Source organism: Girardinichthys multiradiatus, chromosome 12 (genome assembly GCF_021462225.1).
Source record: "Girardinichthys multiradiatus isolate DD_20200921_A chromosome 12, DD_fGirMul_XY1, whole genome shotgun sequence".
Lineage (NCBI taxonomy): Eukaryota > Metazoa > Chordata > Actinopteri > Cyprinodontiformes > Goodeidae > Girardinichthys > Girardinichthys multiradiatus.
This window is the reverse complement of record NC_061805.1, coordinates 22,652,523-22,679,128: the sequence shown is the minus strand read 5'-3', so window position 1 is coordinate 22,679,128 and position 26,606 is coordinate 22,652,523. Positions and strand designations below refer to the sequence as shown.

At 37.6% G+C, this 26,606-nt stretch overlaps 2 protein-coding genes across 5 annotated transcripts in view; both read right to left on the bottom strand.

Moving 5' to 3' along the window:
• Positions 1 to 8,926, bottom strand: part of commd10 (COMM domain containing 10) — a 100,561-nt gene extending 91,635 nt beyond the window's left edge. The window contains exons 1-6 of one of the 3 annotated variants that reach the window (XM_047380282.1): positions 8,783 to 8,900; positions 7,060 to 7,213; positions 5,432 to 5,522; positions 4,684 to 4,794; positions 3,551 to 3,706; positions 776 to 886 (exon numbers count right to left, since the gene is read on the bottom strand). In XM_047380282.1, coding sequence (XP_047236238.1) covers positions 776 to 886; positions 3,551 to 3,706; positions 4,684 to 4,794; positions 5,432 to 5,522; positions 7,060 to 7,112 — 522 coding nt within the window. In that variant the 5' untranslated portion in view covers positions 7,113 to 7,213; positions 8,783 to 8,900. Of the gene's footprint in view, positions 1 to 775; positions 887 to 2,617; positions 3,236 to 3,550; positions 3,707 to 4,683; positions 4,795 to 5,431; positions 5,523 to 7,059; positions 7,214 to 8,782 lie in introns of those variants that run through there. The other 2 variants (XM_047380284.1, XM_047380283.1) reach the window with 2 other exon arrangements.
• A 3,516-nt stretch (positions 8,927 to 12,442) lies between these two features.
• ap3s1 (adaptor related protein complex 3 subunit sigma 1) lies at positions 12,443 to 26,574 on the bottom strand. Of its 2 annotated transcripts, XM_047381194.1 has the most exons (7): positions 26,265 to 26,574; positions 21,710 to 21,801; positions 20,187 to 20,298; positions 19,989 to 20,060; positions 17,979 to 18,086; positions 16,721 to 16,762; positions 12,978 to 13,111 (listed from the first exon to the last, which is right to left on the bottom strand). In XM_047381194.1, exons 1-6 carry the CDS (start codon positions 26,331 to 26,333, stop codon positions 16,727 to 16,729), a joined length of 489 nt encoding a protein of 162 aa, XP_047237150.1. In that variant the 5' UTR covers positions 26,334 to 26,574; the 3' UTR covers positions 12,978 to 13,111; positions 16,721 to 16,726. The 2 variants fall into 2 exon arrangements, with proteins under 2 accessions (XP_047237149.1, XP_047237150.1); XM_047381193.1 differs by lacking the exon at positions 16,721 to 16,762 and having other exon boundaries at positions 12,443 to 13,111; positions 26,265 to 26,570.
• Positions 26,575 to 26,606: the final 32 nt, after the last annotated feature.

Below are 26,606 nucleotides of genomic sequence, written 5' to 3'. Positions count from 1 at the left end.
ACTAAAGATTTCAGCATCCATGACATCAAACAATGGCCCTGTGAACCATTCACAGACTTCAGAATACATTTGAACTGTTTGTTTGAGTATTAACAGCACCATGACAAGTATTTGAGATTGTTAAATCAATCAAAGCATTGAGTGTGAAGAAAAGATTCCAATTAAATGTGCCAACAAAACTTCAGTTCCCATTTAGTTGTGTTATTTTTAACTCCCAGAAGGAACAACAGATAGATGTGAAGGCGAAATAAAAGGTCCTACCACTGAAAAACACAAACGAACTTTTAAAGGAAATAAATAATTCCAACAGGATGAAAATGTCTTTGTATGATGTTACATCTGCAGTTTTTTCTCACATGTAGCCCTTAGCATTACTGTGATACTTGCTTAGATACATGTATCAAAGACATTACAAGTATTAAAAACACTAATCATTGCTAAAGACCTTCATAAGGCAGACAAGCATAGTAAATATACAGCATATAGTCCATTTTTAGCTACAAAGTGAGTTTCTCAAGAGAACAAAGACACCATGGTAGTTTCCGATAACAAGCTCCCTGATTTCTGCTCTTTACACTACAGTTACTTTGGAGCCAGAGGTTGACCTCCTTAGGTCAAGACAGACAGCTTTGGGATTACCATCAATTCACAAGAAGAACAGACACACTGGAGATGATTCTTGACTGGCATAAAAAGCAGGTTGATGCATTTAAGTATAACCAAAGCACAGCAACAACGGAGAGGTCATGTGGATGATGAGTTTATGTGTTCATACCTCGGAATCTTCATTACGGACCCCCAGCTGGAGGACGGCACTGGGCGACTTCAGACGGGCCTGGCTGGACTGGGCCATCTGCAGGTTCAGCTGCCAGCTGACAAAGTCCAGCTTAAAAATACAAATGGTGCCAGTTTATAATATGAACATATAATTCTCACCCTTCAGTTTAATAGTTGTAAGATAAGTAAGATGCTCTATGGTAACAATTTTCAGTTGAAACTGAGGGGGATGAAAGTATTACGTTTAAAAGGTTTAATTTATTTAATTAGGACAGTGGACATTAATCAACACATTGGCAGTATACCTTAATGCAAATATGCAGGAATTAGCATAACAAGCTAAATCTCGTCCATAGTCCTAAAACAGGTACCAAAAATGTAACACACAGTTACACTCATCTCAAGTAAAAATTCTCAAAGCAGTGTACCAAACTTTCATAAAAAAACATTCAGAAAGTTGAAGATGAAGAGGAACTGTTTTTTCAGCATCACATGATTCCAAGCATGCATCCAATTTATAAAAGAATACATTTACCAGAAGAAAATGAAGGTTTTGGAAAGACCTAGCCACTGTTCAGAAATAAGTCAACACACGATCTGTGGGACTACCTGAAGATGTCTGTGGACATGACCTTTTCTTTTCACAATCTGATAGATCTGGAGAACTTTTGAAAGCCAGAGTGGGAAAATATATAAAACAGCTGACATGCAATCAAAAGCTGGGTTAAAGTATTAGATGAAGGGTGTGCACAGCAGGCTTTTCACCTTTTTATTAGGTATAATTCCCTCTAACAGACTTATTTTTCAGTTGAATTGTACAGGATAAATGTCACATTATGTGTAGAGAAAATGTTTTGAAATAAGTTATCATGGTCACAGTTTTTTTTACAATATAAGAAACATAGTATTTTAACAAGGGTGTGTAGACATTTCTGCATGTATGGTGCATTTTCCACCATCTTCAGGTTAAAACTCTGGCATTCACTCCGTTTCTTTTCAGAGAGTAAATATTAGAAGTAGCCCAATGTGATAGGCAAGTTATACAAAAACCTTCTCACAGCATTCCCAGCCTCTCCCTGCCCTGGTTTGGCTGATTTAAACAGAGATGGGTCAGCAGTCAGCTGATGCAGCGTGATAGATTAGCAGCACTGAGTCGAGGCTGAACGTGTAAGTGTTTTACGATTCAGACGGAGGCCATGATAATAAACTATGAGTGACTTATTTGGTTGGGATCCTTCCGCAGGATCAGAGGACAGCTGTGAGTTAGAGGATACCACTGCCACATTATTCATGACTGGCGCATCACAAAATCATTATTTTAACCATTTAATTCCAGGGTATGGAAATAAATCAATTTACAGACATAACAAATTCAACGTGAGTTAAACATATAAGCTGATTTGGACAAATTACCCAAGCTACAACTCTGTGTTATAGCATGGAGCTATATTTGGCAAAACAAGCATTTCAATTGGGAATTTTCACATTGATGATAATATGTCTCATCCTGATCTTCCATCAAGAATGTCAATGACCGCTTTCCGTAAGTCTGGTTCTTCCAGGAGTCTACGATCTTGTTTACCTTCACAGCTTAAGACCCTAAGCTGACTCTGGTATTAGTTTGGGCTGTATAGAGAAACTGAACTCAACTGAGTTAAAGTTGAAAATAGGTGACAAATCTGAACGTGGAGGGTTGAATATTGCCATTATTCATATTAGTTGAGGTTCTGCAACTGTATTTGCAAATATGAACAATTTCTCACAGTTATGTACATTTGTTAATCTTTAATTTATGGACTGTGACACAAATGCATTCAAAACATGAAATGAAACTCCCAAATCCACGCATTAATCTGAGTTTTATTTCCACATTTTGTTAAAAATATGATAATATAAGGAAAAAAATAACTTAAAATGGCCTGTAGTTAAAGGTGAAATATTTTAGTTTACCAACAGGATATCTTCAGTAACAAGGCTCCAAAACACATGTATGAACTGGGAAATTTTAGCCTTTTAAGAACATTAAAAGAAGGAAAAAAACAAAAACAGATACACTTTATTGTTTGATTAACAAACAGGTATCCAATTTGTAGCAAATAAATTCATCACAAAGCATCATTAAACAATGCTTATACCTAAAGATAATGTTTAATATCACACACATTCCAACAAATTATTGAAGACAAGGAGCTATTTTAAATTCTAACTAAACAGTGCATAAGAGGAAACATATACAGCAAGTCACAGCTGCAGCAGATGGCCTCCAGAGAATCGGTCGCTGTCACCGCCTTCAACTCACTAATTCAAGGGGGAGGGAGAGATGACTTATGAGACAGAGGCAGGTGAGACATCTGAAAGCGTGACAGCAGCACCAACTCCAGCTCAATGTCTACATGCTGTTTATTTCCTCTGTGTTAGATCTTGTCTCTTGAAGGGAAGGGCCGTTTGAAGTGTCACTCTTTGAGAGAAAGGAGCCTAACATTTAATGTTATAACTCATGTGAGACTCGTAAGGAGATACAAACAGTGGCAAGCAATTCAGACAGTAGCAGATTATTTGTACTATTGAGACTCCAATGTTGTTTTCAAAGCTGGCAACAGGAGACGATTATGGATAATGCACTAGGGTTATAGGTGTGATAATTTGGTACTTTTACGTCATTTTATTTGTAATTATTTTATCTTTGTGCACGCTTAGAGGCTGGTGAGAAACGTTTTTCAGCATGTGTATAAATTGTTTTAAAAATAATCTTGTACCTTGTATCTGGGCCTACCTTCTTAGGGGCAAAGGTGTTTCGCTTCAGCTTCTCCACCAGCTCAGGTCCAGCAGAGGCCCAGGATTGAGAAAACACCTCAGCTTTATCTGAGTTTAGATGGATCTCCTCAAGGTGCTGCTGCAGAGCAGCCGGCTTTATGTTATGATACGCTGCCTACGAGAGGACAGAAAGAGGTTATTAAAATATTTAATTTAATTCATGAATTTAATTTTATTTAATTTAATTCATAAAATTAAATAAAGAAAAATAAACTATTTTAAAATACGATAGAATAAATTAAAATGAAATTATTTTAAGGGTACCCACTCAATCCCAGTACTGGTAAAAATGTATAAAAATGTCACAAAGGGACGCATTTTTCCATGCCACTCTTCAAAATGGGAAAGACAAGCTAAAATGCTATTCGAGTCAGATTTTAGGTTAACATCATAAAGCAGGAAATGGCTACAGAGAAAAGCTTTTAGCCCAAACGTGCGCATATATATCCAGGACCCATGTTTCTCTTGCTACCACGCACAGTGAGGAAGATGTTAAGGGAAGTAATTACTGTTAGAGAATTGCAATAAAGAGCAGCCATAAGGGAAATTTATTTTAAAACTTTTTTACAAATGTTTACCAGGGTTGCTGATAATTGTGCAGGATGATGGAGGACTTGTTTCTTACATACTGTATAATCACAACTAGTGTATAAATAGAAGCAATGTAATAAAACACTACATTGTCTTATCCAGTCATTCGCAATACAACAGTGACCCCTGCTGGAGAAACAGACTCTGAACATTACCTATATATAAAAATACACATTGCAAACTCTTACATGCCAAGTGTGCACAATATTATTCTTCTGTTTTGCATGAATGTGTGATTGCATCAGAATGTCTTTTTGATGGTATCATTAACTACATAAGAAAAGTCCATTACGTAAAACTGGACCGAAAAGTCTGTTCTGTGAAACTTGGATCATCTGCTTTTTTAGTATCCAAATTAGGGGGAAACCCTATTGATCCTTTTTCTTTTTATTTGTAATCGTTAATCAAAAATAATAATAAGTAAATCTGTTATTATAACAGTGTGTTACAATACTGATGAAAATTCTATTAAATGCTGATAATGTCTCTCAGGAGGTCCACCTGCTCCAGAATAAAGGCAGCTGTTTCCAGGACCAAGTTAAGAGCATGTTTTTCCAATGACAGAGCAGCTTGGAGCTTTTGTTCCTCTTCTTCACTGAATGTTCGTTCCGCCTGCAGAGAAAAGAAAACAGTGGCGGGGTCACTTAAAGAGAAAAATCTAATAATATTTACTAATTTGACAGAGGGGAAAAAAATCTGACAAGCTTCCTTCTGTTTGACAACAATGTCTCAGTGTTAGGGCTCAGCACTTTTTATGAGCAGACTCTGATGGAAGAATTCAAAGTTCAAAGTTGAATTAGGTTAAGGTTAAAATGATTTACCAAGAGGAAATTTCACAACCTGTAACAAAATTGGTTTTCAGAAGTGCAACACAGCAAATGACTTGCGAAAGAGACTTAAACTGCACCATAAGAAATAAAAACAAAACACAGAGGAATAAGACTGCCCTCCATTAGCATACAAAGCACATGGAAATAATAGGAGAAAACAAAGCATTTTCTGCAAAGGTATGCAAAATGTACATTACATTACTAACTAAGCAGACAGCATGTGATTTTCAGGTAACACTTGAAAGCACATTCCTCCTAAAGGCCCCGGTATGTGTATAAACTCATCAGTGCAGACTCTGACTAATGCCCCATGGTCATCAGCTTGGCTGCCAAAGCCTCCAGTTCTTGTGATTGGCTCACATGGTACCGTCCAGTGTGTGTGTGTGTGTGTGTGTGTGTGTGTGTGAGAGTGTGTGTACCTTCACGTGAAGCTTTTGTATGATGCGGGACAGCAGCCTGGAGAACTTGTTCACATCAATTGTGTTGATGAAATTCACCGCTTCTTTAATGCTGTTTAAAACAGAAGATTTTAAAATGTTAGTGACAATCAAATTTCTATGCCTTCTTTGGTAAATATATCTGATAGACTGCAGGACATTCATTACATTGGAACAGAGCTTCTATAAATGGTTACCACATGGTGTTTGGTATATTGTATACAGCTTGTTTTTTCTGGGTAAATGCAGTCTCATAGCTACAGTTAGGAAACTATTTAAAGCAGTGGTGTCCAAAATTTTTCCCACAAGCAAGTTGAAAGTACATTATAAAAAAATTTAAAATCAATGTATAGTCATTTTTTATAAACATTGAAAACATGTCCCCTTCTCTTTTCTATAAAGGAGATCTGTAAATTGTTGCAGATCACAAAAAATTTGAAAAGTCTCGCTTGTTTGCTTTATTAATAAAAATTCATACAGTTTCCTCATTTCTTTGAGTCCAATGCTTTCTGTTTTGTTTGGCATAGAAATTTTATTTTTTCAATCTTCAGCAACAACAAAGGGATATGGGTCACGCTGCCTTTGAGTAAAAGTCGCTGGACATTTATTATCCTACTTTCCGATTAATTACAATTAAATCAAAATTAGTGGTTAATAAAAGATAAACACTTGCTCTACCTAACAATTTCCATTCTACCAAGATTTGGATTTGTCAGTAAAAATCTTTCCCTAAACATTTAAAAAGGCTTAAAAAGAAGCGATCTGCATAAACCACCTGTACTGGTCAAATTTGGACTATTCCTAAATTGCAGTCAGGAAATGCACAATATAATTCCATGGGGCCAAAACTGGCCCCTGGGCCATACTTTGGACACTCCTAATTTAGAGAAAAAACGTTGGGTTACGTTGGGACTACTTAAAGTCAAAGATCACAGCAGAGTCAGACAAACACAGACAACCTAATCTGAATAAGTAATAAAAGTGTTTATTCAGCAAACTGCCAGCTGTCCATACGTGGTGTAAATGCTACAAGCAAACAATGATGGGTTTTAGGTTCCACTCTGTATCTAACATCATAATTATGAGTGAGGCTAGGGATAAGACAGTTAACGGCATCAAAAATATACCTAGGCTCGAAAATGTTACGACTTGGAAGACCATCCAATTTTTCCTTCAGACTTTTCTACGGTTTAAAGTGCTGGACTGAGTAGTGGTTTCTTTGGCTGCATGATACAGAGAGAAGTGCAGCACTCACCAAACGCCGCCTGTTGTGTGCACTGTCAGTCAGCAGGCTGAAAGAAAGCTCCTATGATTTTTCTCATATTTACAGACAACCCCAAATCAGCTTTTGGGAAATATTTCCAATACCCAAAACAAAACATGGTTCATCAAAACTACAGCTGGCATGCTATGAGCTGGTCAGGTAGTTATGTTAAATCAAAGCAATAAGATTATGTAATAAACCTTTGTTTTACATCTTTATTACATCAAAATTATTTGATGGTATTTTTCCTCAAGGCTGTCATACTGTGAGAATATCATAATGGCCGTGCATACATTTTTATATCCTATAGTATGACTACTTCTGATGATAATAAGCCTTCAATCACCTGTAACTTAAAGCAATACATTCTAACCGACTGCAGGTCACTGATGTTCCCATCTGTAAGGAGACATTTTCTCTCCTTCAGGTGTGTAGGGGGTTGAGCAGAACTCTGAACATAATGCACATGAGTGACAAGAAATGTCTCCACCACCAGATCTCTGGAGGAACAGAAGCAGAAAATGATGTTGCTCCTAACAGCTCGTTTATCCCCACCATATACAGTACAGACCAAAAGTTTGGACACACCTTCTCATTCAAAGAGTTTTCTTTATCTTCATGACTATGAATGTTGTAGCTTCACACTGAAGGCATCAAAACTATGAATTAACACATGTGGAATTATATACTGAACAAAAATGCAGACAATATATATACATATATATATATATATATATATATATATATATATATATATATATATATATAGTCTGCAGCCATTGTTTTAATATACATACATAAAAGAAAACAAAAAAGACAGGCTGTGGTAGTGAAAATATGCTTATTTTTGTTTCACAGCAGAGTAACTGACTACTCTGGCTGTAAGGTGTTCATCGTTTTCATTCTTTTTGCGGATAGCCCTCTGTAGCACCAACTTGAAGGTAAAGGTCTAAACAATTTGCGTCCAGGATGTGTGGGGTCTGCAGAGATGTTGGCTGGCCTTTTCCTGACCCTAGACTTGTATACGTCCACGATCGGGGGAAGGTCAGTCCTGATGATCCTCTCTGCAGACCGAATTGTTCTTTGCTTTTTGGAACTGCCCTGTCTTGTGGATGAACCAAACCATACAATGATGAACGAACACAGGACAGACTGAATATTGTCAGTGTAGAAGATGACCAGCAGCACATGTGGAAAGTTCTACTTCTTGAGTTTCAGCAGGAAGTTCAGTCTCTGCTGGGCCTTCTTCCAAACCCTATGTGTGAGGACCAGCTTTTTTGTTCAGTATATAATTCCTCATGTGTTAATTCATAGTTTTGATGCCTTCAGTGTGAAGCTACAATATTCATAGTCATGAAAATAAAGAAAACTCTTTGAATGAGGAGGTGTGTCCAAATTTTTGGTCTGTACTGTAGATTTTTTGAACCCAGAAAAAATTGTCATAAAATTGAAAAGATGAAAAGAAATATACCGGCTAAATAAAATATCAAAGAAATCAGGTATTGATATTAGGCTCAAGCTGCTGTGATTTTTAAATATTAGCACTGCTTAAAAAACATATAAGTTGGGTTCTAGAAATCAATACACTACCAGCAATTTAACTCCTGTACTTTACAGTGCAAAAACATAGTTTTTATATTTAAACTGACATTCAAACTTAGCCTGATTTGAGGAACTTTCACTCGACATCAATCATAAACGCCCATCTTACTCGTGTTTTGTTCAGGCAACAACTAATCTGTCTGTCAGATTCAGCACATTTGAGAACATAAAGTTTAAAACGGAACTTTTTAGTACTTATACATTTTGACAGACTTTTATATTAAAAAAACACTTCAAGTCGGCTTTAGTTCAGTACACAGGCATCCAGTCGACCACAATACATGCTGACTGTAGCACAAATAGGTCACGTAGGAGTCCATAAGAATATATATTTTTATGGATTTAAGACCAGGCGTAAAGAGAAGGTAAAATAACGGCACATAAACAATGCCCGGTTATGATGCTACATGCTAACTTTGGCCCACTGAAGGTTAATTTGTGACGGAACCGAACAGAACCAAGCCCACCTTTGTGTTTCCTTTATGATGGAAGTCATCGTTGTGTTTGTTTATCTAAATAAAAAGTTAAACTGTCACAGCTGTAGCAGCATCCTCACGCTGATGTTGTTGTTCCTGCTTCCGGTTGTCACAAGATGAATCACGTGAGAGGGATTCCTCTACGGAGAGCGCGATGGACAAATTGTGTAAGCAGAGTCTCAGTCAGGTTTCATCACACCGATAAATTTTACTCATGCAATTCCCAAAATAGTTTTTATCAAGTCCAGACTTTGACTAGACCGCTCCAAAGCCTCAAAATTGTTTCTTTTGAGCCTTTCAATGGTGGACTTGCTGGTTTGCTTGGAATCATTGTCCCGCTGCATAACCAAAGAAACGTAGGTCACAAACTGATGGCCTGGCACTCTGCTTTAGGATTTTTTGGCAAACAGTCATGGTTCCATCAAAACAGCAAATCATCCAGAACCCGAAGAAGCAAAGCAGCCCCAGACCATCATACTACTACCACCACATTTGACTGAATGTATGATGTTCTTTTTCTAAAATGTTGTTAGTTTTACATACCCATCCACAAAGTTCCACTTTTGTCTCATCATTCCACAAAATACAGGTCCTTCTCAAACTATTAGCATATTGTGATAAAGTTCATTATTTTCCATAATGTAATGATGAAAATTTAACATTCATATATTTTAGATTCATTGCACACTAACTGAAATATTTCAGGTCTTTTATTGTCTTAATACGGATGATTTTGGCATACAGCTCATGAAAACCCAAAATTCCTATCTCACAAAATTAGCATATTTCATCTGACCAATAAAAGAAAAGTGTTTTTAATACAAAAAACGTCAACCTTCAAATAATTATGTACAGTTATGCACTCAATACTTGGTCGGGAATCCTTTGGCAGAAATGACTGCTTCAATGCGGCGTGGCATGGAGGCAATCAGCCTGTGGCACTGCTGAGGTCTTATGGAGGCCCAGGATGCTTTGATAGCGGCCTTTAGCTCATCCAGAGTGTTGGGTCTTGAGTCTCTCAACGTTCTCTTCACAATATCCCACAGATTCTCTATGGGGTTCAGGTCAGGAGAGTTGGCAGGCCAATTGAGCACAGTGATACCATGGTCAGTAAACCATTTACCAGTGGTTTTGGCACTGTGAGCAGGTGCCAGGTCGTGCTGAAAAATGAAATCTTCATCTCCATAAAGCTTTTCAGCAGATGGAAGCATGAAGTGCTCCAAAATCTCCTGATAGCTAGCTGCATTGACCCTGCCCTTGATAAAACACAGTGGACCAACACCAGCAGCTGACACGGCACCCCAGACCATCACTGACTGTGGGTACTTGACACTGGACTTCTGGCATTTTGGCATTTCCTTCTCCCCAGTCTTCCTCCAGACTCTGGCACCTTGATTTCCGAATGACATGCAGAATTTGCTTTCATATGAAAAAAGTACTTTGGACCACTGAGCAACAGTCCAGTGCTGCTTCTCTGTAGCCCAGGTCAGGCGCTTCTGCCGCTGTTTCTGGTTCAAAAGTGGCTTGACCTGGGGAATGCGGCACCTGTAGCCCATTTCCTGCACACGCCTGTGCACGGTGGCTCTGGATGTTTCTATTCCAGACTCAGTCCACTGCTTCCGCAGGTCCCCCAAGGTCTGGAATCGGCCCTTCTCCACAATCTTCCTCAGGGTCTGGTCACCTCTTCTCGTTGTGCAGCGTTTTCTGCCACACTTTTTCCTTCCCACAGACTTCCCACTGAGGTGCCTTGATACAGCACTCTGGGAACAGCCTATTCGTTCAGAAATTTCTTTCTGTGTCTTACCCTCTTGCTTGAGGGTGTCAATAGTGGCCTTCTGGACAGCAGTCAGGTCGGCAGTCTTACCCATGATTGGGGTTTTGAGTGATGAACCAGGCTGGGAGTTTTAAAGGCCTCAGGAATCTTTTGCAGGTGTTTAGAGTTAACTCGTTGATTCAGATGATTAGGTTCATAGCTCGTTTAGAGACCCTTTTAATGATATGCTAATTTTGTGAGATAGGAATTTTGGGTTTTCATGAGCTGTATGCCAAAATCATCCATATTAAGACAATAAAAGACCTGAAATATTTCAGTTAGTGTGCAATGAATCTAAAATATATGAATGTTAAATTTTCATCATGACATTATGGAAAATAATGAACTTTATCACAATATGCTAATATTTTGAGAAGGACCAGTATTTCCCCAGATGTCTTGGAAAATCATCCGAATGTTTTTTTTTTTTTTTTTAACCAAATGTAAGACAGGGCTTTGCATTGTTTATGGTCAGCAGTGGTTCTGTCCTTGGAACTTCCATGGATGTTATTTTCTCCCAGTCTGTTCCTCATTGTTGACTCAAAATTGTTGAAAATAAATTTTAAAAATACTTCATGATTCAAATGTTGGACAGTTTTATCTTCACACAGGGCCAGTTTGGTTTGGATAGCTTTTCCTCCTTAACAAATAATATAATTACTCAAGCTATGTATGTCTGATATAATTTTTGTGATGATCTGAAGCAATGAAGTGTGACAAAAATAATAGGAAAAATGTGTTAAGGGGGCAAATACTTTTTCATAACAATGTAAAATTGAATATCATCACCAACAAGGTGATTCCCAAAGACATGTGCTAGACATACAGTAGATGACCAACTAGAGCATCTCTGCAGTTCTGAGTCAAGTCTTTCTCAGATTTTTTCCAAATACTGTTCTTCTGCTTTAGAGCATTTTTTTTTTTTTTTATTAGGACCAATAATCCTCTTTATGCTCTAAATTTCTTATGCATACACTACACCATATGCTATCATGCTAAGGTACATGAAATGGATAAAAAAAACCAAAAACTGAAAGGCCTTCAGAAAACCTGAAGAACTACTGACTTAAATGAAAAATGTATATACAGCATGTGTCTAATGGGGGCAGGATTCTTCCTCCTCCTTTTCAAACTAAATATAACAGTTTTGTTTTATGTTTGATGATTATTCTTATTTTTATTACATATTTTTCCTCCTATGTTTTTTTTACATTTGAAATAAAGATCTCATTCATTCAACCACTGATCGACATCACGTTACAAGATTACAAGAATGCCGTTCTTCTTAGAAGCAATACATAAATAAAGGATATTTTAAAGTGTGTGCATAGAACTGTACCTGCTCAACTTACCACATGAAGTCTAAAACAACAGCAAGGATGCAAATCATGTGATGACAATATTATTGCTAAATTTGCAAAACAATAAAGGCTACAAGAAATCCAAATTTTCCTCTCTCCTCTCTTCCTTGTTTGCTTATGAAGACGCTTCAAACACTTTCTCTGACCTTTAGCATCTGGGACACTACCGTCTGTGTCAGGTGGTGCCATCTACTGCAGGAAGACTCTACCTAACAGGTTGAAAATACTATTGGCATGAAAAGTGTACAATTCTTACTCTTGGAATGTAATAGCCAGCAAATATTACAAGTTGTCCTTTCTGATTATATTACTGCGCTAACTGATGTGTTGCGATGATAGTTTTGCGATATATTGTGCAGTCTGAGTGCATATACATAGGAATAGTATAAAATGCTTTAATATGGTATGCTTTTTATTGTGTAAAACACATAGGAACAATATGAGATGGTAACACAAGGGAGATAATTAAAAGAGATGTTGAGTTTCGTTAGTTTATTGTTGGAAAAGAATCAAAGAAAATCATACACAGAAAAAAGTTCAAAGAATCATTCCATAAAACATGACAAATCTTTTAAAATGGTCCACATACCAATAAGAAAAAAAAAACAGCCTTTATAGGTCTATATTTTAAATTCAATATAATATTATTCTGTAATTCATATTTAAACACTGTAGCAGATCTTTCCACATTAGAGTAAACATATGTGTTGGCTTTTCGTTTTATTTCAGCAACAAATCGCCACAGAGCTGTAATGGAGGTGATGAACGCTAAGAACCAACCTCCAGCGAGGCAGAATGAATGTAAATCTGATAAATACTTCTTTTTAATCCTTCAAACAGAAAAACCAAACTTTTAATACGTTGCTCAACAATAAAACTAAGGAGATAAAACCACAACATGGAGTATGAAATCACACAGTATCTCCCAAACTGATAAAGTAATTTAAGGTTTTGGTAAGCAGATTGCATCAAGGTAAACATCAGATGACACCTCAGGGTTCATGGTTCTTGCTGCCGCTATTTGAAAGAAGGTAAATTTGGCACTTTTATACTTATGTCGCCAATGTTGATGTTTTTGGGCATTTCCGGGAGGTTCATGTTCTTTACCGCTGACACTGCGCGAGCTGGTGCTCCTGCGATGCCAGCCTGTGCAAACCCAAGGACACACAAACACACAAAACACACACACAATAAGGGTTGATAAGAAACAAACCAGCGAAGCAAAAATATTAATAAAGAAAAAAGTTCAACACAAGACACTGAGGAGAAAACACAACTGGACGGACAACAATCCTCTGCTGACAAAATGCAAAAGCACTGAGACGGACGACATATGCAAAATGTACATTCAGATGCCTTTACAGCTTTATATGCACATGCATGTTCTATTTCTAGAATGATGGACATCACAACCAGAGCCAATTAGGAGTCAACTGTGAGGACATACTGCACTAAACTACTCATTCACTGATACTGATGTACTGACCAGCACTGAACATTCATCAAATGGACAAAAAAGGCAGCATTGCTTGGAAAGTGAACCCACCGGACGATTGTGGACTGGTGGGGGTAAAAATGCAGGAAAAGAATTGTGTGAAGCAGAAAAATTTATCTGGATTTGAAGATAAATGATGCTCGGATAACTACATGTTGGAAGAATATAGGTATCAGAGTTCAAGCCATTATTATGCAGGGTATACTGTACCTCTAGTAGGCTGAGGCCTAGACATGACTGTAACTACCATTTTCTGTGTAAATACATTTCTGTGAGTAGAGATATTAATGTGCAATGTATACATTTACTGGCACATCTCAGTAAACTGGAATATCATCACAGGAAAAATGTATTTCAGTAATTTAATCAAAGAGTGATATTCTATTTTATTGAGATGCATATCTTGCTTTAGTCTACATACATAATTTTTAATAGAGAGTCATGTAAACACATATTACATCTATTACAGATGATATGAGAAGATTGTTAGTCTAATAGAGCTAAACTACAATGTGAGGCCTACGCTCAGGATAAAGGAGGCGCTACACTCTAACACAGTGAATCTCAACAGGACACTCAACAAGGCAAATTTAGCCTCCGATAAAATCATCAGACTAGCTTTTCTGGAACATTTAAACATTCAGAAACGGTGAATTGTTGTTTTTCTTTGGCATAAGCAAACATTTGAGTATCACTGCGGTTAGAGATCTCCAAACTGAATCTTTAGACGACAGACCCACAAATAACCAAATGATACGCAATCCTGTACATTTATCTTACACTCTGAGAAAAACACTCCAAACCACCCTTGCAAAAAAAAAATCACAGTCAAAGAAAAGTATGCATGGCATGTAGATAAATTCTTGTCCTTCTTTCACGAGCTTGTTTCAATGGGCCATTTGTCTAATGGGAAATCCTTCCTCTGCCAGGAATCAAGGACACTGGTGTCAGACAGAAAGGCGGCCAGGTTGCAGAAGGAGAGGAATGCTGATGCAGCACGTGGGCGCAGCACTCAGAAATCAGAATCATTTTCCTGCAGGACGTTCCTTAAAAACCACTACAAAGCCTTTTTTTTAAACTAAATGATAAGTAATATATAGCGGAGAGGTATTTGAAGCCTTTCAGCATTACTGCAACACTCCTAGGTGTGCCAGTTTGTAGAGAGATGCCACGCTAGCCATTTTCAGTTTTATTGCGGTGATAACAAGAAGGCTTGATGGAATACAGAAAAGTTGTTTTTTTTTTAGATTTTAACATCTTTGTCAGTGAACTGTGTACAGTTGCTAACTACACTGAAAAAGGTAATTGCTAAAATAAGATGACAAAGTTCCACACGTCAACCCCAATTCTTTGTCTTTTAAATTAGTAAAACCACCGCTCTCTCATAAAAACCTAATGACTGTTCAATATTTTATCTGCTATTAATTGTAGATTGTAGGAAAAAAATCGGAATCTGCAGAAAGTTGTACTGGTAGGTGAAAGGTTTACAAAAGTCAGAAATGAAACCAAAATGTTGGGTCTTAAGCTGGAAAACAGTTTAAGGTATTTTAGTGAAAAGCCCATTTATAGTGAGATTATTAGAAGTTGATTAGTTTGTTTGCACTGAACAGGCTCCATCCTTACCATCTTCACAAAATTATAAGCATCAAAAATCCTATCAACTCCCTTAAAAAAATATGTATTTTAATGAAGAAAACCGCAGTCATAAAAAAGTTGAATGTTACTAAAGGAAATCTTTAAAAGACATATTTCAAATTACAGTTGCCTTTGGTGCTCTATGCTTGATGTCATGTACAACTAACGAGAGTACACTGATGGTGATACTTGGCCCTATTCCATTAGTACCTACTGTACTTGACCTCAGGTCTGGTGTGCGCGGTGTAGTTCGTTTTCCATTACAATAATACCATCTCAATGTAGGCGGGATCTTCAATAACAAGGTTGCCCCACAGTCTGGAAAAAGTAATGTGATGTGATTTCTAATGACACAAACAACAACAGCGTTGACTGCTGCTCAGTCTATGGCTGTTGTCAGACGCAGAGTTAAAGCAGAACCAGAGAAGGCTGCAGGCGGCAAGACGAAGAGAGAGGGAAGCCATGGAGCTGTTTGAAACTAAAGGGTACAAGCTAAAGGATGTGTGAGGATAAGCTATCGCTACCCAATGCTAGCTTGCTATAGTGGTCATATACACAATGAGTCCAGTGTACAATGACTTAACGGTTGAAGATATAAGTTATTATAATATGTATTCTGTGACTTGTGACACCCCCCCACCCCATGCCGAGTCTTTTTCAGCACGACTCAGCACGGTTGGATGGAAAATGGAAAAGCCTAAAAAGCAAATAGAGTCATACCGAACCGTGCTGGGTGAGGACCAGTGGAAAATGGCCAATGGTTTAAACCAATGTTTCTCATCCCTGGTCCTCGGAGCCCACAGTCCTTCATGCTTTAGATGTGTCTCTGCTCTATCACACCTTATTTGAATGTTTGCATCACCTTCTCAGCATGCCATCAAGTGCTGCGGCTGAAGCCCTCTTCTTCTTCTGTGGGGTTTTATCGAATTTCCTGCATTACCGCCATCTTCTAGATCAGGTACCCATTGCACTTCTATTGCATATCTCTAATAATCTCTTGATAAGTCCAGCAGTCTTCAAGAGCCGCTCAACTGTATTTAACTGAAACAATATATCCATAATCCTTGCTTCCCCATGATAGAGGATTGAAGTCAAGTTGCAATGACCAATTCTTATTCTCCTCAGAAGTTTCTCTTCTCCATTATAGGTTCATCTGCACCTTGTAACCTCAACCTTACTCTGAAAGCTATAGAGATTCTTATAGTTCTTCTTTTAATCCATTATCCATCTGAAGATGCCACTGTTTCTCCTGCCATCTATACATTCACCTGCTGCAGAAATATGTTAATCATGTGTGGCAGCAGAGAAACACCTAAAACATGCAGAATATTGGCCCAGAGGACCAGGACAGAGCAACACCAGTTTCAATTAAACCAGTACGGCAGAATATACCTACTTTGGTATACCGATGTTGACTACGGCCCTGCTGTCAAAGATAAAGTGAATGTGTTTTGGTCTTAGTATTGAAGCTACAATTGCGGCATTTTTGGGTCTGTCGTGAAAGATTCCTCCTGTATGTTGGTGAAGTCAGTTTACAGTTAGATGAAGGGCCATGTGGAGAGACTCAAAGGGGACGTAAAAACTTCAGTTAAGGTTATAGTATTTGGTTGTAAATTTAGCAGTACCTGTGTCTACCTGTCCTGCCTGGTAGACTGAAAGATAAAGGTCTGCAAAGAGAGAGAAGAATGGAAAGAACTGGACAGGGTCAGGAAAAAGAGGAATGAGGAATGTTAAAGCAGATTAAATTAATTACAGTTTATCTCCACAGATAGTGATAGGACCTATAGTACACCACATCTGGATTCAGAAGCAGTATTAACCTTATTCCTGTTATTTTTAAAATGTATAAAGACATAAATTTAAAGAACAGTAAAATAAAAATAACCAGTGGTGTATAGCTTTAAGCAGCTTGGAGGAAGGACAGCAACATCCTTGTTTGCCAGACGCTGACCTTTAAACGAACATTGTCAGAATGAATTAGCATCAGTGCATGAAAACCACTGTGGTCTACGATAGGTCCAAAAGGGAAAAGACAGAGCAGCTCTCGATGTCAGAACAGTAAAAGATTGCTTACAAACTGCTAATCAAACAAAAATGAATCTGCCTGGTTAAAAGCATACAATAAAACTCAGATTAATGTTAAAAATAGACTAAATTAAGACTTTAGATTTCAAATACACAGAAGCATCCATCCAGCAGTCGTTAACTTTACCATATAAGCTTGGAAGTAGAACTGAATAGGGACTTTTCCTCAGTTTCGCATTGTAAAAATAACTTTTCATTAGTGCATTTAAGCTTTAAGACATTCACTAAATCCCACTGACCAAATTAATTGGCCATGGCTATTTCATTTTTTTTTTTTCAATAAGCAAATGATTATTTGCTAGCAGAAGCTGTATTGGGACAAAAACAATGTATTTGCATAAAGCTAGCATCTAAGCAAGTACACTCGCTTAGAGATACATTAGGAAAATTTTACCCAAAAACAAACAGCATCTAAAACTCACATTTTCCTAAAATAACAGGCAGATACCCTAAACCAAACCTGAATGATATGGGATTTAAGCATGACAGATTCTGCAGATAAACTGGATAAAGGTACTCTTAGTTTAAAAGTACTGGATGCATAAATCTGTTTAATAATGTGTGTTTACTGTATAGATCATGTCTCATCCTAATCAATATTACGAAGCAGTGAAGCAGCAAGAGAAAGAGGCTGAAGAGAGCACAAACACTCTGGAGTAGGTCATGAGCATCCACAATGTTGCTGGAGAGTAACATGCAGGGTGCAGCATACACACATGCCTGCATACTGTGCACAACGCCTCAGAGAGGTGTGGTGGAGGCAGAATCAAGTCAGCAAACGGACGAGGACGCGCTCACCTCAGACTTCTCCATCTTGTTCTGGGCGTCCACCTGCATGATTATTTCGTTCATGTTGGTCTCCAGGACCATTCCGCCCATCACCATCTCTGCCAAAATGTGGTGGACCTAAAGCAAGAGACATCCAGAGAATGGGTAACCCTTCAATATTTCAGTCAACTTGCTGTGTTTTTATTTCTATATAAAAATAAAACACTGAGGTATTAATAAACAAATGTTTGGCCGTTCCCCCACTTGATCTGCAACATTAGGATCTTTAGTGCACGTCTTCCCCCTTCTCTCTCTGTCCATTTTCTTGAATATAAATACAGGCCACTAACTCTTAAATCTTGAAATCAAGCAACAAAAAAACTAAATGATACACAGGCACATTCACAGAGCTAAATACAGTAAAGAAATTGCTTGCAATTCAAGGCTGACAAACACCTCTGAAATTAACTGACTCTGTCCTTATTATGCAGTTTCGCTCTGGCACACCGAGGACAGTAGGAGCGGAGGGGACGTGGTGGTGCAAGCAGCCCTACATTTGCTACAGCATATAATGGTGGTCATCAAAGTGCAGGGTTTCTTTTTTGCTTTGACAGAATGCCCCAAAATACTACGGACCTTACGTGTGTAGACTACAAGTAAAATGTGTACAATTTGATACAATTATTAATTCAGTCAACGCAGGTTTCCCTCAAGTGAATCTGTTAAAGGGATAATACATGTCCTATTGTTAAAGAAAGGCCATCCTAAATCTGGTTGCTATCTGATTCACTCAGATTTTATTATAGTATTAAGGATTTCCTTTGTCTTTTCAGGGCCCAAAGAACTCAGTGAAGAAATTTCTTTCTCTAGTCTTTCCACAACTTTTGTCACTTCTTTTTCAGTCATATTTAGTCTGGGAAAAGAGGATAACTCCTTTGGCAGTAAAGGAGTGCCAAGTTCTAATGTCTGATTGACTTGATGGGCGTGTTTGGTTCAAACTGTAGTTCAAGCCAAAGATGGTCTAAAAGCACACCTTTGCATATTCTACAAAGTGTTGTCATTTAGTTTTTGATTTAAACTCCTTGAAGTTTGCAATCTGCCACTACATATAGTCATTTAGGCGAATGGTGAAGTTCTAAGACATAAATAAAAGCTACTAGATAAATAATAAAATATTGGGAAAATAAATAGTTAAAGTGAATCAAAAGTACTTTCTGAATATCTAAACATTTGCTGCATTAGGATTTTATGCTTATATGTTAATATAAGATATCTAGTTCACCTTAAAGGCCCAAAGGTACTCAGGATGCATGAAGTCATACACCAGCCTGCAAAAGTATTCATGCTGGGGCGCAACGTGAAAGGTCACGATTCAGAACGTTTCCAGTTCGCTTTAATCAAGAAAAACAAATAAAAAGTGCCCACTATTGAACTGACCCCTGCATGACCTCTGACAGAGTTTAGTGATTTCTAAAGTCAAGCGGTTACATTGGCCTGTGTTTGGGGGTATCAGATTAAAAAGATTTTTTTTTAAACCATCATGCATCCTTTTCTTTTTACTTCACTATTAAGCACTTTGTGTCGGGCAATCACATAAAATCCCAATAGAATGCATTGAAGTTTTGTGTCATAATGTGACAAAGTCTGAAAAAGTTTAGAGGTGTGAATATTTTTGTCTGGTAAAACAAAAAGTGAAGCCACAATATGGACTCTTAACATGATGACTCATATCAAATACAATATATTATATAAAAATAAGTAATCTAATCATGTCATTAACCAATGAACTCATCACCTCACATCTAATCAGCATTATGTTCTGCTTTTAGGTTTTATTTAGGAAGCTGGTGGTAATAAAACCATCAAATCTGTTGTGTAACATGTTTCTACATGTGATGTGATTCATCAGACAAGCGCAGCACAATAAATCAGGCCATAATCATTAAAGGGTATTATTACTGCAGTGTCATAAATAGTCAAGAGAAGGGTTGAACAAACAGAATCATAAGCATTACATAAAGAAATAAAACAAATTCCTACCTTGTCAACATGAAAAATTAAGTCAAGCTCACAGACATTCTCAAAGCATTTGTCCAGCGTTTCCACAAAAACCTGAAATTGACAAAAACAAAAGATAATAATACATATACAGATGTATATATTATGATGCAACAAAATAACAAACTAAAAAGCCCCAAAGCAAAGCTCCAAACAGTAAATAATACCGAAAGGTTTTACCTGGATTAAGTCTAAAATTCCTAATTCGCTCTCAGAAGAATCGACACAAAACACGAAATACAGCGTGGCGTAGTGTCTGTAGATCAGCTTGTAGTCCGATCCTCCAATCAACCTAAAATGCGGAGTACAACAAAAACTATAAAGAAATAATTTACTGCAGGTTCCTTGAGAGTGGTGGTAGTCTACAACCCATCAGAAAATTAAGGAATTACAAGATTATCCCCATTAATGCTTTGAAGTATTTGTCCGTAAGCTTTATCTGATTTTTATTAAACTAAACCAATCAAAACACAGTTAGAACCAAAAATGTTCAAACCGCTTGCAAATTTAGGTTTAAAGTATTTATTTAAATTTCACCGACGATGTTTGTTTGGAGTGGAATTATTATTCATGGTTTTGAGTGTCCCAGCTTGAATCTGATGGAGAATCTCTAGTGGGGGGCTAAAGAATAAGGTGATGGCAAGGAGGCGTTCCAACCTCCTACAAATGGAGCTTCTCACAGGAGAATAATCTTTAAATTACCAGTGGAAACATGTAAAACTTTGTTGAGTAATTGTAAGAAGGGGTTTTTGCTGCTGTAATGCCAATAAAACCTTATTCATTAATATTCTTTTCTTTCTGCATGGAGTTTGAATGTTCTCCCTGTGCATGCATGGGTTCTCTCTCAGTGTGTGCTTGCACGGTTGTTTGTCCTGTATGTCTCTGTTTGTCTTTGATGGACTGGTGACTTGTCTGGTGTGTTCCCCCGCCTCTTGTCCAATGACTGTTGGAGATACGCTCCAGCCCCCCAACACCGTAGTTTGGATGCATATAATGCTGATTAGCAGTCAGAGACAATCAAGTGAAGCTGACAGATTCTGGATTTTTGGTAGATTGATTGGTGCATCTCATTTAAGGGCCATTAACTCCTTTTGGCCTCCTTGAAATCAGCTTCAGGAGGTTAAACATTATTAGGACATGCTGCACTTTGGCCTAAGCATGACCTGATAAAACCTGCACAAACAAGCATGTTATGACAAAGACAAAACAGAAGGTGAAAAGCAACAGGATGTTTTCAGTTATAAAAGTACAGATATGAAACAAAACACTAATAAGAGAAGATATGAGAGGCAGTGGTTATGCAGTCTGATGAAGGGTTTGATAGGAAATCTGTCCCTGTGTTTCTGTCACCACAGGAAATGTTGCAACCATTACAGAAACCTGTGCAATAACTCAACTGGCTCAACTGACTATTGTGGTGCTTCTAGAAAACTATTATGATATCCAGTTAATATGCAATTAAACATTTGCAATGAAGTGCTTTTTTTGACTGTGTAACACTTATTAATATAACATGCAACAGGATGTCGAGAGAAGAAAAAAACTATAAACATTTTTCAGCCACTAGTTAGTTAATATTGAATTACTATTAATTTCTGTTGCAAGAGCCCTAATGTGCTCCTGGATATCGCAGCTTGTGTGCATTTAGACGCTCATGTGCCAACAGTTTCAACCACAGGCAGGTCATGTGCGTCATTACTTACAATCCGCCTTCTAGGAAATTGCAGACGTTTTCGTCTCTTTTTGAGACCAAGTGGAAGGTTTCTCTGATGATCTGTTGCTCTGTGTCTTCATTCTGCACAGTGGATAAAGAGAGGAGAGCTGTTTATCAATGAAAAGATGCACTGGTCAGGCTTTTCCTGGCCTTTTTTGGTTTTCGTCGAGGTCTGATGTGCTGATTCGGATTTTTACCCGTTTAGTATTTTTGTTTTGGTTTTGCAAAAGGCTCCAACACATAAAAGAAAAAGGTGTTCTGCAGAGTTATATTCCTAATCTTTACTTGATTTTTATTAAACTAAACAAATGCATTAAAGCACATAATGTTTGTTGACTGGACTGAAAATGGTGGGAGTTACTAGTTTTGATGCAATTAATGAACAAATATTTTTTCCCCACCTGCTGATCTCATCAGAGCCAATCAACGAAAAATCATCCGATTCTGATCTCTGGCTGACTGAACATTGCATATCTAATAAAGAGGTGAAAACCAAAATGTTGACGGGTTAAATTTACTTCCAGAGAGTCGTTTCCTCTCTGCCAGTTGAAAGGCAGAGTTGTTGTTGTTGACAAATTATTCCTTAAAACATCTTTTTTCTTTTTTTTAAAATACTCATCAGCAAACGGTGATTTACTTATGGCGATAATACACAGAGGCCAAAAAGAGGTGGATTCATAAGAAAAGCTGCACCATGTTAGTTATGTCACATGTTCTCCAGTGGAGATGGTGCTGTTTAAAACGTAACATATTTTTCAAGATGTTTAAACAAAAGTGGGGGGAAAAAAACTCTTTAAATCTCTTACAGTGCGGCAGTGCCACCAAAGGGAGCAAATAATGCTCTCGGGGTCCTGAACAGGTCAGTGCGTACATGGAGAGAAGGAGGTGACGGGTATCCGGCATGCTGGGGTCTAAACTGGTCATGTTGCCTGCAGCATGGGACCAGCAGCTTTACCAGTACTCACAGTTTAATCATCCAAAGTGCAGCAGTGAGAGACTGAAGAATGGCAAAAGCTTCTGAAATTCTCATCATGATGTTCAGTGATTTATAAAACTCCAGTTTTTCTTCCAGTTTAGATGTGACCATCTTAACCTGTAATGTCTAATTCAGTGACATACTGTGCAGCCCTGAAAAAAAGGTGTAAAAAGTCTAAAATAAATGTTTTAAATTAAATATCATCTGCTCTGGAATTATTAGCCCTAACGAAAATAAACACAGCTGAAGCCTTTTGTAATTTATAATTTACTTATGTAAGTTGATTAACGTTAAATAACTTTCATTAAATACATCCCATTTCCCTGGGATATAATCATGATTTAACACTAAGACCCAATAACCATAGTCATTCCTCAAAATGGGAAAGACTGAAGAAAATGGTGTACAAGTAACACAGATGTGTGTTGAATGGCTACAAAAAAAAACAAATAATCAGGTTTTAGCCTAACCATGCCCACATCTAGGTTTTTAACAAAACTCTATTTAGAGCCTAATCCCAGACCTTTTGTTTCCCCACAGATTTCCCTTTAACTAATCAAGCAGAAAATTCTATCAGTGCCGCTGATAGAAAACACGTAAAAAGCCTTAAAATAACCCAACTTTTAATTTAGCAGAATAAAATTCAGAAAAAAAAACCAACCCTTTTAATTTGACTACATTTCTAAAAAATTATTTTAGCCATTCTTAAATATAGGAAAGACAGGAGAACATCCCATGCAAGTAAACCAGATGTTAATCTTCAAAAGTTGGGAAGTGAATATAAGAAAAGTTTAAATGAACTGAAACTGTGACCCGAGTTTAGCATAACACCATAAACACTGAGGAGGAGAATAAGTGAGGCAAAGAAAATTGTCAAAGCTCAATGTCGGATAACGGCAGCAAACAGTGGCATCCTGGAGGTGAACAAGTTTTCATAATAATTTATTTTAAGGCTTTTACATACTTTTACCGGGGGTGCCAATAATAGTGGGGGGTGCTATATGCAAATATACAAAAACAAAAAACAATTATGTAACAACCCAGGTGTCGTTGAAACCTAATTCTGTTCCTTGGGCTTTGCTCTATGAAAGCCAAAAATGCAGCAAGAAATAAGACATCAATGCATGTGCAGAAAGAATTATAATTAGAGCTGCAATACATTAATAAATTAGACCCTAATGTACTTTAACGGGCTTTAAAGGCTAGAGTACATTCTAAAAAAAGTGTTTCATATCTTTATGGTGTTTCTAAATAATAACTCAACTGTGTTACTAAACAGTTAAAGCGGCCAGTTACGTAAGACATTTTTTAGATAATAAAGTTACTGTGGGTTGTGCAACACATTAAATGTGCACAACCGTCATGTGCAAACAAACATTTTTATGTCCTTTTACACCCATGCCACTATAATATACCTGCAACCTCCTGTGTAAAGCAACAGCAGGCTCCCCTATAGTTACACAAAACCCACAGCATGAATGAGGCCTGTCTGTTTACAGTCTCTCAGCCTCTGCCATTCAAAAAACGCGCATCATTCATGACTTTTTCATAAACTCTGTTCAGCTTCAGCAGCAAACGCAGACCCTGTCTTTACAGATGATAAAGATAGCTCTCTCGGTTCACAGCAGCCCACACAGTGTGAGATATAAAATCTCCTGCAGACAGTAAGTCAACACCTTGGCTTGCAGAATAGCAGATGGTGTCTACACAGCCTTCTTGTAATCCAATCAGTTGCAACTGATCCTCCTCAAACCCATACGAATCAATACCTGCCTCAATAAACATGTTATATAAAACTTGGAACATTGAAAGGATGGCTTATTTCATTTCTAAACTAAGCTGTCAATAGAGTTTGGTAAATATCAGAAAACATTGATCCGAGTCAATTAGAGTTTTCCTAAGTTGCTGATACATTATTGGAGATGTGTGCCTGCAGTGTTCCTCCTTGTTTTTATTTGTTAACTTAACTGTTTTTGTTGTTGTAATTTAGTGGGCAGTGTAGCCTCACTTTCAAAGGGCTATTCAAACCCAGATAAATGTAAGAAAATAGGCATGGGTTGGTATAACCTGGAGTAAAAAGATCAGATTGTGAGGACATCTCTTGTAACTCCAGTTTCTTTTTGTTTGTTTTTTTGTCTAATTGAGTTCTAGGTTTTGACTAAGCCATTCCTAAAGTTTATTTATCTCCCATTAAGTCATTGTTTTGTTGATTTAGATGTTGGCTTGGACTCACTGTGATTCTGAAAAATAAACCCTCTATTTTTCAGCTTTCTCTCAGGGCTATACTGGTAGTTGTAAGTATTCACAGAAACCATAACAGAAATCTTGGTTCCATCTGAAGAAAAGTAAGCCCAGGGCATTACAATGGTACAGCATGCTTTACTTTACTGTTTTTATCTATTTTGTAAAGTGCGCCAGTCGCTCCTGCAGCAAAACATCCCCATAACATGATGCTGCCACCTCCATACTTCAAAGTTGGCATGGTTTTCTCAGGCTTGCAAGCTTTGCCCTTTCTCTTGTTATGATGGTCATTATAGCCAAAAATTAAAAATTTTGTTTGATCAAACCACATGACATGTCTGCAAAATGTAATATCTTTGTTCTTCAGTGATTTGCAAACCGTAACCTGGCATTGTGTATGCCAATTTCTGAGTAATGGCTTCCTCCTTGCTAAGTGGCCCATGTCATAAAAGGTATCATTATTTTTTTGCAGCGTTATTTTTGTGCCAATCATGGAATTATGGCACAAAAATCCAATCACACCATAACCTATTCCTGATTTTAGCCAGGTCTGGGTGTTTTTCTTTGGAGTAAAAAGCTGTGAAAAAAATAATAAACAAAATAAAAAATTTAATTTTACATGACTAACATTAAAAATATTAAAATATTAATAATATTAATAACACATATATAGTTTGCTTAATAAAAAAGTTTATTTTGTTCTAAAATGGGCTTCTTATTAGGGCTGGGGCAAAGAGGAGTGGTCGCCCGGGGCATCTTTTCAAGCAAGAACCGCCACTGAGGTACAAATCCAATTTAAGAGGCTGCTCTGCAGAGATTATTACATAAATCGATTGTTTATGCTGTAGTTTTTCTAACTGAGCAGGTACACCACAAAGCCTTAGAGGAAATAAAGGCAACAGTTCAACACGAGTTGCTCACAAAGGCCTCATTAAAGTCATGTGACACAAACAGTAACTCACATCAGCCACACAGCAGGATGTTCACATCAAACCAGTATAAAACTGGGAGAAACCCTTCCCTCTCACTGGTTCAGGCTGAATGTAACAGCCTCGCTTTGGATTGCACATGTTTAATTATTCAGTATTTGTTTTAAAGGGCAGTGTGGAGCACACCATTTACATGACTAAATAACAAGAAAAACACATCCATCCTATCAGTTAAGAAGCTTTCAACACTGCTAGGATTTTTGTCCTGACCACTGGTTTCATTGGAAAGTGACACATTTTTTTTTATTATTAATTGGCTTTTTTGTAATGAGCTCGTAGTGGAGAGTGGCAATAAACAGCAGACGTGGCTAAAAGAGCCTGTTTTTTTTTTTACTCACATAATGTTCGTAGAATTTAGAAAGCCTCGGTTTGCCGTGGTTGTTGAATATTAAAATGGCTTTGATCATGATTATAGCTGAGCGGAAAGAGGCGGGGAGCGCGGCGGCTTCAGCCTCTGTTGGACCGGGTTCTGTCAACTCCGGAACAATCCGGCCCTGACTGGGTTTCAGGGCTTAAAATCCCGTCTGGATCTAATGGTTTTCAGCTTCACCGGGCTTCTACTTCTCCATCGTCTCTGCACGGAAATATTCCACGTCAAAATGAGAAGTCATCCGCCTCCTCTTGCTACGGAAGCCGCGATGGATTAAAACTCTCAGTTTTCTTTTCTAGTTTAATTTCCT